The 14,177-nt window shown below is 42.3% G+C and overlaps 1 protein-coding gene across 1 annotated transcript in view; it reads left to right on the top strand.

Moving 5' to 3' along the window:
* arid1ab (AT-rich interactive domain 1Ab) overlaps positions 1–6,379 on the top strand; it is a 66,171-nt gene extending 59,792 nt beyond the window's left edge. The window contains exons 15-20 of the mRNA XM_079381737.1: positions 989–1,130; positions 1,334–1,438; positions 1,562–1,658; positions 1,753–2,587; positions 2,676–2,806; positions 3,092–6,379. Of these exons, the coding sequence (XP_079237863.1) occupies positions 989–1,130; positions 1,334–1,438; positions 1,562–1,658; positions 1,753–2,587; positions 2,676–2,806; positions 3,092–4,999 (3,218 nt within the window). The 3' untranslated portion in view covers positions 5,000–6,379. The remainder of the gene's footprint in view (positions 1–988; positions 1,131–1,333; positions 1,439–1,561; positions 1,659–1,752; positions 2,588–2,675; positions 2,807–3,091) is intronic.
* Positions 6,380–14,177: the final 7,798 nt, after the last annotated feature.

The raw sequence follows: 14,177 nt of genomic DNA, 5'->3' as shown, positions 1-14,177 counted from the left end.
ATTGAATGACATTAATGAAATGAATGAAACCCATTCATTTAGGCATTTATCACATCGCACAAAGGGTAATTTTTTTCCATCTGCGTCTGACACACGAAAAAGACTCCCATACATCAGACTTGCCTGACGTGGGTTTCTTAACAGTAAACTGACCATTTTCCAGTCCATGTTGAACATCTTTTAAGGACAGCGCATCCACACTTTGCTCTGCCATCCTTATTCGGTACAGCCCGCTCCGAGGACCATTATGCAAATGCTGCGCACACAGACCTTGCAAATAAAATGCATGACGCAGAAAGCTGGTCCATGCGTGCAGTGTGTGCATAATAGTCCTGAGTGGTCAATAAGTAAAGGCAGATATGCTGTTCTGAAAGGAGTCGGGAAGGGGATATTTTTAGACCACCCGCTCCCGTTCAATTTATACCAGAGTTACCGACTGCTGCCGCGTTTACCGGGAATTTAATCCCGCGACGCAAGAAATCTGGTCGGGAATGCAGACCTCTAACTTGCGGCACGAGGCACAACAGACCCGCTATATTTAAATCAGCACAGCCAGCGAAGGATCGAACGCAACTGTTTTGAATGAGTGCACCTTTCTTTTAACGATCAAAAAATGGCTATTTCGTTGTCGGTTGAGGAAGTACAGACTGTCCTCTCATTGATAGCCGAGGAGCGGATCCAGTGAGCGTGATGGAGCTATGCGGAATTATAAAGTTTTTCAGGAGTCACGGCAGTAGAGGCGGCGCAACTATAACGACACGTGAATAATCCCGCCCACTCTAAAGCGGCACTAAATTGCAGTGGAAAACGCAAACCGAGCCGAATTGAGCCATTCTAAACCGTGCCGAGTCGTACTGCGTGGAAAAACGCCAATTATTTACTAGTTATTTTGGCATGCGGTTATTAACTCATAAGAATCATAGGTTGTATGTAATATTTTAAAATACAAAAGAGGACACTCGGTGTGACTCTCTGCTTACATTTTCAGCGGGTGAGCAGTTCATGAGCCCAGGTCAAGGCCCAAACAGTGGCATAGGTGAACAATATAACCGAGGCCCCCCAGGACCTATGGGAAATATGCCGATGGGCCAAAGACAACAGTACCCATATGGTCCAGGATATGAAAGAAGGTGAGTGCATTTTTTCCAAGTATTTGCATAAAGTGTAGCCAGTGAGTTTGTGGCAATCCATTAATACAGAAACCAGATTGAGTGTTAATATTGCACGTTATAGTAGTTTTGCAATGGTTTTTCACATTTCAACACACAGCCCAACCAAGGAGTAGTGTCTTCAGTTGTCGTTTCTCAAACACTGTTTCTTTATTTCCTCACAGACCAGATTCAAGCATGGGGCCAGATGGCAGTATGGGTCCACAGCCTAACATGATGCCTTCAGATGCAGGGATGTACTCACCCAACCGGCCCCCACAGCAACAGAGGTTTGCATTTAATCAAATATGCTTAAAATTTTACAAATGCTCATTTCTTTTTTTTGCTACTTGCTTTTGTGCATCCATGCTTTTTGGGCCTTTCTGAAACTGCATGTATGTTTTGGTTTGCAGGCTTGATTCTTACAGTAGTCAATACCCTGGCCAAGGTGCTCCCCCTAGTGGACCATACCCAAACCAACAGTCAGGAATATACCCACAACAGCAACCGGTCAGTGAAATGCAATCTTTTTTAAATTATAATATTGTTATTAGGTGTAGCATTGCCTAAAATAAAATAAAAAAATAATAATTCTCAAATACAGAATTACACACAGAAGAGACCAGTTGATGGTGTTTACGGTCCTCCTGCAAAGCGTCATGAAGGGGACATGTACCCTTTCAGTGGTCAGCAGCAGGGACCCCAGGCCCCAGGTGGACCTCAGTCCCAACCTGATATGTATAACCAGTATAACGCCTATCCAGGCGCTGACAGACGCCCACCGGGCCCACAGAGCCAGTTTCCTTTTGGATTTGGGAGAGATCGAGGACCTAACGCGGGTGGTCCAAACTCCCAACCCTCCATGCCACCACAGATGATGGGTAGCTCCATGAGTGGCTCCATGCCTTCAGTCCCCGATGGACCCCAAGGTCCCATGTGGCCTGGGCGTAATGAGATGAACTACCCAAACTATCACAATCGCCAGGTGCCCCCTGGTGTCCCTTCCCAAAGTCAAGGCTACCATGGCATGAATCGTTCTGAAGACATGATGCCTTCAGATCAACGCATGAACCACGAGGGACCTTGGGCTGGCCATGTTAACCAGCGACAGCCCCCGTACGGGCCTGGAACCTCTGGGCCGCCAATGTCCAGACCTCTTCAGTCCAACTATCAGTCCTCCCAGAACCACATTCCACAAGTGCCCAGCCCTGCACCCATGCCAAGACCAATGGAGAACAGGACCTCACCCAGTAAGTCTCCATACATGCACACAGGGATGAAAATCCAGAAGGCTGGACCTCCAGTTCCTGCATCACACATTGCCCAGCCGCAAGTTCAGCCCCCTCTGATTCGGAGAGATGTGGCATTCCCGCCAGGTTCAACAGAGGCAACACAGCCCATTCTGAAACCGCGTCGTCGGCTTACCATGAAGGAAATTGGTAAGAGGCTCATTGCATTGTTCCCATGAATACTTGTGTCCCGAACCATTTGTGGGGTGGTCTAAAAACTGCTTTTGTTCGGCTTCAGGAACACCAGAGGCCTGGCGAGTCATGATGTCCCTCAAATCAGGCTTGTTAGCAGAGAGCACTTGGGCTTTGGATACCATTAATATTCTTTTGTATGACGACAACAGCATTTCTAACTTTAATCTAAACCAGGTGAGTAGTTTGTATAGACCAGGGGTCACCAAACTCGGTCCTGGAGGGCCGGTGTCCTGCAGAGTTTAGCTCCAACTTGCTTCATCACACCTGCCTGGAAGTTTCAAGTATACCTAGTAAGACATTGATTAGCTGCTTCAGGTGTGTTTAGGGTTGGAGCTAAACTCTGCAGGACACTGGGCCTCCAGGACCGAGTCTGGTGATCCCTGGGATAGACAGTATGACTTGGGATGGGTCAGGTTGGTCAACTAGTGTGAATAATTTATCTTTATCTTCTGATTTCAGCTTACTGGCTTCCTTGAGCTCATTGTTGAGTATTTCCGAAGGTGTCTCATCGAGATCTTTGACATCTTGAAAGAGTATGAGGTTGGTGACCCTGGGCAACGTACTCTAATTGACCCAGACGCCATTGACCCCGAGATGTCTGATGAGGAAGGGCCAGAGGCAGAGCAGATGGAAGAGGAGGATGAGGATGACGATGAAGATATAGTGAGCAACACTGTGCAGATGTCACAGGTCCAGGTCAAGCAAGAGAAAGAGGAGTCTACGCAGGTCCAAAAATCCAGTGACAAGAATGACGTAGAAGAGAGGGAAGACGAGGATAATTCTTGCAACGATCATTTCCGATCATCCACCCCATTGCAGGACACCAGTGCCTCCCAGGAGAGGCCAAAGCAGGCTAGTAAATTTGACAAGCTTCCCATCAAGATATTGAGGAAAAAAGACCCATTTGTGATTGGGCGCAGTAGTAAATTGGGTCGGCGACAAGCCTTTGATAGCGGTCTTATCCATTGGAGTGTAGGTGGTGGCGACACCACCGAGCATATACAAACCCATTTTGAGAGCAGGATGGAGCTCTTGAAGCATCGGAAACGGGTGCCAGTGAATGTTGAGCCCCGCAAGAAAGTGTCTCAAGTAGTGGAGACTGTTACAGAGGATGCTGAGAAGCCACAGACAAACGAAAAGCATCAAGAAGTTCAACCTCAGCCATTCCCAGACCAACCATCGTCCGAAGGTAAAAGCACTACAACAGCAAGCACGTCGACGAGTATAACGGCCACCATCGATGACGTACTCTCGGCTCGGCAAGGCTCTGTGACGGAGGAAGTGGTCCGTGGCAACCAGGACGGTGACAAGGAGAAGAATACGTTTCTCTTTGGCATCGACCTTGCGCAACAGAGTCGCAATATCAAGATCTTGGAGGACGAGCCGCACAGCAAGGATGAGACCCCGCTCTGTATGCTTTCGGATTGGCAAGACTCCCTCGCTCGCCGCTGCATCTGCGTTTCCAACATTGTTCGCAGCCTTTCCTTCATTCCTGGCAATGATCTGGAGATGTCAAAGCATCCAGGACTTCTGCTGTTACTTGGCCGGCTGGTTCTGTTGCACCACTGGCATCCTGAACGCAAACAGACCCTGGTTACCTATGAGAAAGAGGAAGAGGAAGACGAAGGGGTCAGCTGCGAGCGAGACGAGTGGTGGTGGGACTGTCTCGAGGTTCTGCGGGAAAACGGCTTGGTCACGTTAGCGAACATCTCAGGCCAGTTGGACCTGTCCATCTACCCTGAAAGCATTTGCCTGCCGCTGCTGGATGGCCTGCTCCACTGGGCCGTGTGCCCTTCGGCGGAAGCCGTTGACCCTTTCCCTACGCTGGGGCTCAACGGGACACTGTCTCCCCAGAGACTCGTCCTGGAAACCCTCAGCAAGCTTAGCATCCAGGATAACAATGTTGACCTCATTCTGGCTACGCCACCTTTCAGCCGCCTTGAGAAGCTCTACGGCTACCTTGTGCGCATGGTTGGCGACCGCAAAGTGCCCGTCTGCCGGGAGATGGCGGTGGTGCTGCTAGCGAACCTGGCGCAAGGCGACAACATCACGGCCCGGGCTATCGCTGTGCAGAAAAGCAGTGTTGGAAACCTTCTTGGCTTCTTGGAGGACAGTCTTGCAGCCACCCAGTTCCAACAGAGTCAGGGCTCGTTGATGCACTTACAGGGTGCGCACTTCGAGCCCACTAGTGTGGACATGATGCGGCGGGCGGCACGTGCCCTGCACGCTCTTGCCAAAGTGGAAGAGAACCACTCTGAGTTCAGGCTGTACGAGTCACGGCTACTGGACATATCGGTGTCCCCACTCATGAACTCTTTGGTGTCACATGTAATCTGTGACGTACTTTTTCTGATCGGCCAGTCATGACAGCCGTGGGGGTGATCATGTTTTTCCCCACTTGTTTTTTTGTCTGTGTGAGTGGAGAAAATTTAACAGCGAAACTGACTGACTGTATGTTCATTTTTTTTAATTTATGCAAAATCACCTCAGATTCCGCTGTTTGTTCTTGTCTACACTTGCTTCGCTCTCAAGGACGGATATAAGTCACGACGGATTTAACACGTATGGATTAGAATTAAGATAACACCGAGGTGGCGATCGAGATCCTTGCCTGCAAGAGTGCGCTGCCCTTTGGACTTTTTTTTTTTTTAAAGGAAAAATAATGACAAAAAGACACAAAAAAACAACAAAACTGTAACCAAAGTTGCTGTCACGTTTACAGTGAGTTTGGGGAAAAACCGTGCTTGTGTTCACCTTCCGGGTGAGGACGGGCACGGAGACGACCATTATCTGGTTCTTCGAGGCTAAATGGACTCTCAGACTCTGGTGTGTGGTATAAATTGCTGTAACTTGGATTATATATATACTTAGCCCTAAAGAAACCAGGTCGTTGGCTGTGAACAGACATGTAAATGGGAGGCCTGTGCAGTAGATTGTAGGACTTTTTTCTGTACTGTACACCTTAAAACTGTAAACATACTGTAACAATACTGTTTCACACTGAGATAATGCTGGCTTGGCAGCGAAAAAACTGTAGTTTTTAAAAATGATCATTTTAGTTCATGTTGAGAGAGGAAAAAATGGCTTTCCCCCCCAAAGTAACGTGAACCTACAACACCCCGACCTCTTCTTTGTCCCTCGATTGTATGACTTGACCCTTAAAGAAATCACCTCTTAGGACTGGTCTTGAGCTCTAGATGCAGTCCAGGCTGCAGTGTATATAATGTTGTTGTAAATTACTCTTTGCTCTTTTTCTTTCTCTCTCATCTTATGGCGCTCTTCACCGTTTTTAATCTTTGACGAATTAAAGGTTTCACGCTACAGATCTCTCATTGCGCATTGCCATGTGTTTATTTACCACCTTCCTCTTCTTACATCTCTGGCCGTAGGAATGCAATCTTCTGCCCTTGCGATCCCATGCACATAACATTTCAGTTCCTTTCGTTAAAGCTGTAGAGGCATATATATCAAACCAGACAAGTCTATTACTCCAACTGATTTCATCATCATTCACCGGAACAGATACAGTAAACGAGTTTGGTTTCCCCTCTTTCCCAGCGGTTTCCTTAGTCGATTCCAGTGCTATGGATTCATATTTGTATTTCAGATGATGTAGCTAAAAACTTGTTGTAAATTCCTTTTTTCCCCTTTTTTGGCTTAATGAATATCATTTATTCCGTATGAAATCTTTATACTATATGTTCCACGTGTTAAGAATAAATGTACATTAAATCTTGGTAAAATGCTTGTGATTGATTCATTTATGATGACTTTTATAATCATGCAGTTGGAGGTCCATTGATTTAATACACGTCAAGCTCTACAGACTGCATTTGTTGCATCGCTAATTACCATAGAAAACATTTTGATTACGCTCCCTTTAAACTAAGGTAGTAGTGAAGCACTAACAATGGAAGTAAAATGGTAAATGTTCAAATGCCACTGATTAGCAGGTATAGCCACAATACTTAAACTGTAATACATGTTCAGTTATTGTGATGCAATCTCTCAAAAACCATCTGCATAGTTGCTGCCCAATAATTCTTCACGTTACGATCCAATTTTTAATATGCATTAAGATTCCTAGCAGGACCAAATCCTATTTTTGACACAACTAATGTTCGTTCGTCTATTCGAGAACAGTTATATCACCACAGAAGTGATTTGCACAAGTAGTCTTTTGCAACCAAGAAAAGTTTTCAAAATACAAACTCGAGTCTCACGTTTCTTTTGGGAAACTTTCAGTGCATGTCCCGTTTGCTTGCATTGTCACTACAACACTGTAACCAGCAAAAATGAGTTAATTTCTGTAGAAGTCAGCATTAACCACAATTGCATAACTAATAGGGCTAGACTAAACTGGAAGCCCGACTCTACAGGCATTTGTTTCTCTACTGCAGTATGGAAAATTGCAAGTCGCAAATGAGTTTTTAGGATTAATGGTGTCCAACCCAAAGAGAAACACCTAGGCTTGCCTGAAATGGAATAATTGCACACTCCACAAATATAGGACACTGTAGGCTCAAACAGATGGTAAAATCGCAGCTGTAATTACTTCATTAGGCGGGAAAGTGAAGGTCAAGGCGAGCGCAGTGCATTGTGGGATTAGTGGCACATTCCATGCATACAGAAAAACTGCTTCCTGTTCAGTGTAAATGTTCCATACTGCAAACCTAGTTATCAGCGATGAGTGCTTAGAAAGCAATGCATTGTTTTAGATTTCTCCCTCCCAATGCATTTCACATACAAAATTGTGGTATAAGCATATTCCAAATCCTCCCTGATTATTTATTCGTTTAAGGGGTAGTATTTATACATCATGCTTGCATGTTATGCGCTTTTGAATCATAATGAGCATGCAGACACGTGGCTGCATTAATGTCTTTATATCAGAGCAAATAGTTTATACTACAGTGGTCAATCCCACAGCTCCATCTAGCGGTGATGCGTAGATAACAGCACTTCTATTGAAAACGAGCCTGATTTTATCCAATACATTAGACATAACATTTAAAGTGGATCAAAAAAGTTCATCAAAGTTGTCCTAAGACAAGACCGCATTTTGGTTTTAGGACAACTTTGATGAACTTTTTTGATCCACTTCAAATGTCGAGTAGTGTAGATTAATAAACAGGACAGGAATGAGTGCAATGAATGTTCTCTCCAAAGTAAAATGGGTATATATTTTAGAATGGTTACCAAAGCTCTGCTGTCACGAGGTAGCTGTTACTTTACTCAGCGCTTGTCAAGGTGGACTAATAGCAGTCGTTGTGATTACTGCATAAGCTTTTTATGGTGGACATTTCAGTCACGGTAGGATTTTGCATGTCAGGTATAAATTCTTGGCATTTATACGAATGTCTATGTGACTGATTTGCTCAATCCAACGTGTGTAATGCACATCTTTTCATTTTATGTTGAATACAAATAGCACTTGGACTTTAATATTTGATTAGATTATTTCAGTGTTTTGTTTAATTTGTAATTGCATGTTTAGATGGTTACTATAGGCTATACATACATTGATCGGTGTGAATTCCAAGAGTGTGTGTCATGGAAATCCAGTAGCACATCTATTGAAATATTGAGTTCTGTATTCATTAGTGTTGTAGTCAAGACCACCTAATCTGAGACCAAGACCAGACCAGCATTGCTCAAATTCATCTAAAGGATCCACGTTTACTGCCTGAGAAATGCCTTCTTTTTAATGGATTCTGTGCCTCTCCAGTCTTCCTCCAGACTCTGGGACCTTGATTTCCAAATTAAATGCAAAATTTACTTTCATCTGAAAAGAGAACTTTGGACCACTGAGCAACAGTCCAGTTATTTTTCTCCACAGCCCAGATAAGACGCTTCTGATGTTGTCTCTGGTTCAGAAGTGGCTTGGTAGCCCTTTTCCTGAAGACGTCTGAGCGTGGAGACTCTTGATGCACTGACTCCAGCTTCAGTCCACTCCTTGTGAAGCTCTCACAAGTGTTTGAATCAGCTTTGCTTGCGGTCATCCCTGTTGCTTGTGCACTTTTTCCAACCCAAATTCTTTCTTCCAGTCAACTTTGCATTTAATATGCTTTGATACAGCACTCTGTAAACAGCCACAGCTTTCAGTAATGACCCTCTGTGACTTACCCTCTTTGTGGAGGGCATCAATGTTTGTCTTCTGGATCATTGCCAAGTCAGCAGTCTTCTCCATTATTGTGGTTTCAAAGAACAAGAGATACCTTGAATTTATACTGTAGAGATGGTCATTAATTGAAACTCAAATGTAAATATTCGAATATTTTGAGATACTGATTTTTGACTTTCATCACATATACAGAAAGCTCTAATCATCGAAATTAAAACAAAAGAACTTTTGAAATGTTTTACTTTACATGCAATGAATCTAAAATATTAAGTAAAAAACTTTTGAAAACTTTTTCACAATTTATTGAGATGCACTATGTGCCCACTGCTTCCCACACACCCCCAAAATATAAAATACTGGCAAAAAAAAAAAAAAAAGTTTAGCAACAGTACAACAATTTTGAAATATATATGTATAAAAATATAAAACTGAATTTATTTTTGTAAATCAATCCATTGTTTTGCCAACAGATATTAATGAATTTTACACTTTGGGGTAGGGAAGATTTTAATGTTATGCCTCTTTATGCTCGGCTGCATTTCTTTGATAAAAGTACAGTAAAATTGTGAAATATTATTACAATTTAAAACATTGGTCTCAAGCTCAATTCCTGGAGGGCCGCAGCTCTGCACAGTTTAGCTCCAACCCTAATCAAACACACCTGATCCAGCTAATCAAGGTGTTCAGGATCACTAGAAACTTCCACGCAGGTGTGATTTGGAGCTAAACTCTGCAGAGCTGTGGCCCTCCAGGAATTGAGTTTGAGACCAATGATTTAAAACAACTGTTTTTCATGTGAATATATTTTAAAATGTAATTTATTTCTGTGATCAAAGCTGAATTTTCAGCATTATCCTAATATGCTGATTTGCTGCTCAAGAAACATTTCTGATTATTATATCAGTGAATTTTATTTATTTAGTGAAATCTTTTTCAAGATGAATAATAATTTCCAAAGAATAGTATTTACTTAAAATAGTAGTTTACAGCAACTATGAATGTATCCTTTTCTCTAAAGCGTTACAGTGATGCATTAAATGTGGTTCAGAGACATTTCAACAATTATCTTTGTACTGCTGCTTATGGTTTTCTCTATTAGTATTGAGAAAATATGGAAAGAATAAAGAAAACATAAAAATGAACTCAAGACCTAATCATACAAGATTTTTAACACTAAACCAGTCGACAGACAGACAGACAGATAGATAGATAGACAGACAGACACATACATATAAATAGATAGATACAGACAGATAAATAGACAGATACAGATAGATAGACAGACAGACAGACAGACAGACAGATAGATAGATAGATAGATAGATAGATAGATAGATAGATAGATAGATAGATAGATAGATAGATAGACAGACAGACACAGATAGATAGATAGATAGATAGATAGATAGATAGATAGATAGACAGACAGACACAGATAGATAGATAGATAGATAGATAGATAGACAGACAGACACAGATAGATAGATAGATAGATAGATAGATAGACAGACAGACAGATAAATGGATAGATAGACAGACAGATACAGACAGACAGACCGATAGACAGAGATCGATACAGACACAGATAAATGGATAGATAGACAGACACAGATAGATAGACAGACAGACACAGATAGACAGACAGACAGATACAGATAAATGGATAGATAGACAGACTGTCAGACAGACACAGATAGATAGACAGACAGACAGATACAGATAAATGGATAGACAGATACAGATAAATGGATAGACAGACAGACAGATAGACAGAGATAGACAGACACCGATAGATAGACAGACAGACACAGATAGATAGATAGATAGACAGACAGACACAGATAGATAGATAGATAGATAGACAGACAGACACAGATAGATAGATAGATAGACAGACAGACAGATAAATGGATAGATAGACAGACAGATACAGACAGACAGACCGATAGACAGAGATCGATACAGACACAGATAAATGGATAGATAGACAGACACAGATAGATAGACAGACAGACACAGATAGACAGACAGACAGATACAGATAAATGGATAGATAGACAGACTGTCAGACAGACATAGATAGACAGACAGACAGATACAGATAAATGGATAGACAGATACAGATAAATGGATAGACAGACAGACACCGATAGATAGACAGACAGACAGATACAGATAAATGGATAGACAGACACAGACAGACAGACACAGACAGATAGACAGACACAGACAGAGATAGATAGAGACACAGATAGACAGACACGGATAGATAGACAGACACAGATAGATAGACAGACACAGACAGACAGACACAGATAGATAGACAGACACAGACAGAGATAGATAGAGACACAGATAGATAGACAGACACAGACAGACACAGATAGACAGGCAGACAGACAGACAGACAGACAGACAGACAGACACATACACAGACAGACAGACAGACACGGATAGATAGACAGACACAGATAGACAGACACAGATAGACAGACACAGACAGACAGACAGACACGGATAGATAGACAGACACAGACAGACAGACACGGATAGATAGACAGACACAGACAGAGACAGACAGACACAGACACAGATAGACAGACACAGATACACAGACAGACAGACACGGATAGATAGACAGACAGAGACAGACAGACACAGATACACAGACAGACAGACAGACAGACAGACAGACAGACCGACACAGATACACAGACAGACAGACAGACAGACAGACAGACACGGATAGATAGACAGACAGAGACAGACACAGACAGACACAGATAGACAGACAGACACGGATAGATAGACAGACACAGACAGACAGACACAGATAGATAGACAGACAGACACAGATAGACAGACAGACAGACAGACAGACAGACACGGATAGATAGACAGACACAGACAGACACAGACAGACAGACACAGATAGATAGACAGACACAGATAGATAGACAGACAGACACAGATAGACAGACAGACAGACACGGATAGATAGACAGACACAGATAGACAGACAGACACAGATAGACAGACACAGATAGACAGACAGACACAGATAGACAGACAGACAGATAGATACAGATCTATGAAGACAGACAGATAGATGGATGGATGGAGCTATAAAAAGAGTCAGTTAACCACCTGAATAAAACCATCAGCACCATTTATAATGGTGTCTACAGCTTATGCTAAACCTCTGTTTCGTTTAGTTAAATGTACAATACTTGCAATGTTTTTGGTCGTTGAATGTTGAATGCAGTCTCGGATGAAAGTTCTGATGGTTTGAAGGTTTGGTGGTGATGGAGTTCTTCCGGGTTTGAAGGGTGATGAACTCCAAAAGATTCTGGCTCGGTGGTAATTGGGAGTTTCTTCCCAGGTAGAAAGGGAAAAAGAGCTAAGAAAGACATCTGCTGAGATCCGAGGATCCTTGGCAGGATAAGAGGGGACTCTTTAGGGAGGTTCGCGTGTTGTTCAGGTCTTGGAGCTAGTGTAGTGGACTATACCATCACTGACATGGACCCCTCCTCCTTCAGTGCATTCACTGTCAAACAGCAAACTCCACTTTCTGACCATAACCAAACTAACAGTTATATTAAAACACATCACTCACTAACACAAAACATACCCAAAACCTGTCAAATGTATCAAATCCAACCAGGATACAGATGGGCTTCAGACAGCACAGACAAATTTATTCAAGCCCTCGATTCTGAAGAAATTAAAAATCTAATCACTACATTTATTAACAAAAAAATTTAAAGGTGCCATAGAATGAAAAACTGTCTTTACCCTGGCATATTTAAATAATAACAGTTCTGTACATGGAAATGATATACAGTGAGCCTCAAACACCATAGTTTCCTCCTTCATATGTAAATCTCGTGATTAAAAAAGACCACTGAAAAACAGGCGAATCAGAACATAACACCGACTGTGACGCAACAGTCGGGATCACTACGCCCCCAACATTTGCATAAACCCGCCCTTGTTCTAAGCCGGCCGAACCATCAGAAGCTCTGCAGGTATTGTAAATAAACAAGCGCGGACAACAGCGAAAATAACACAATAAATGTTATGTTCCAGGCCGTGCAGGGGGTGTGAAGTGCAGGGATGGGTTGGTGTCTGTATTCAGAAAGGCACAGAAAGCTAATAACGCGAGCCACTAAAGGGACATGGTTAGCTCCTTGCTAGCGGTAGCCTGTTACAGTACATAAGATTTCACTCTCAGTAAGGAGAGATGAGGATGATGGCGAATGACTTACAGATCCTGAGCACCACTGACAAGCATCTGATCTTGTGAAATGTGTGGTAAGTACTGTTGCTCCATAATGTAAACATAGTTTGTGTGATCGCGTCTCTTGAAAGTGAACTATAACGCGATCGATGGATCGTTCAAAAGCAGTTTCAATGCCTCGCATATTAATAACGGCTCCCTGATGCCCGCGTTTTATAATACAGTATAATTACCCGACGATATAACTGCGAGAGAAAGTATTTAAATATATATTTCCCTCCCTGTGCTTCCTTCTTGCTGATGAGCCGTACTGAGAAACAGCCAATCAGAGCAGAGCTCATTATTATTCATGACCCTGCCAAATAAGCCAATAACAGACCGTTTCATTCTAGGCAGAAATCCTAGGGTTGTAAATGGACATGTAAAATCGTTTCTGGAGATTTTTTGCCCTTACCTAAGCCACATACCTTCTGTGTAGATATCAGAGAACAATTTAAAATACTGTATCAATGCATTCTATGGCACCTTTAAACACCTTTAAACATTTGGCTATAAATGAAATAATTGACATAAAGCAGCTTGCAAAACTGTAAAAAAAAAAAAAAAGTAAAAATACATCAAAAGATAAAAAATGGTTTGACTCAGACTGCAAAACATTAAGAAAAAACTTAGAAAATTATCAAATATGAAACACAAAGAACCAAACAATGCTGACACAAGAACTGAATACAGTTCAATATTAAAACAACACAAAGACACAATCAGAGCAAAAAAGAAACACCATCTGACCAAAAGTTTACAAGAAATAGAACATTCAATAAATCATAATCAGTTCTGGGATATGTGGAATAATCTGAGGACAACAAAACCTCAAGACTTGCCAATACAAGACGGAAACATTTAGAAAATGTATATAAAGAAATCCCTCCAAAACAACTCGGAGCTTCAGACAGCTGTGCTCAAATGATTCAACCTTGTACTTAGTTCAGGCTGTTCTCCTGACATCTGGAGCCAGGGACTTATTACCCCTATTCACAAGAGTGGAGACAAATTGGACCCTAATAATTTCAGAGGCATTTGTGTGAGCAGTAATCTGGGGAAGTTAATTAGCAGTATAACGTCCTTAACGAACACAGTGTCCTGAGTCCTAGCCAGATTGGCTTTCTTCCTAATTATAGAAC

Source organism: Barbus barbus (genome assembly GCF_936440315.1).
Source record: "Barbus barbus genome assembly, chromosome: 27".
Classification (NCBI taxonomy): Eukaryota; Metazoa; Chordata; class Actinopteri; order Cypriniformes; family Cyprinidae; genus Barbus; species Barbus barbus.
The sequence above is the reverse complement of the archived record's forward strand: the minus strand, read 5'-3'. Positions and strand labels throughout refer to the sequence as shown.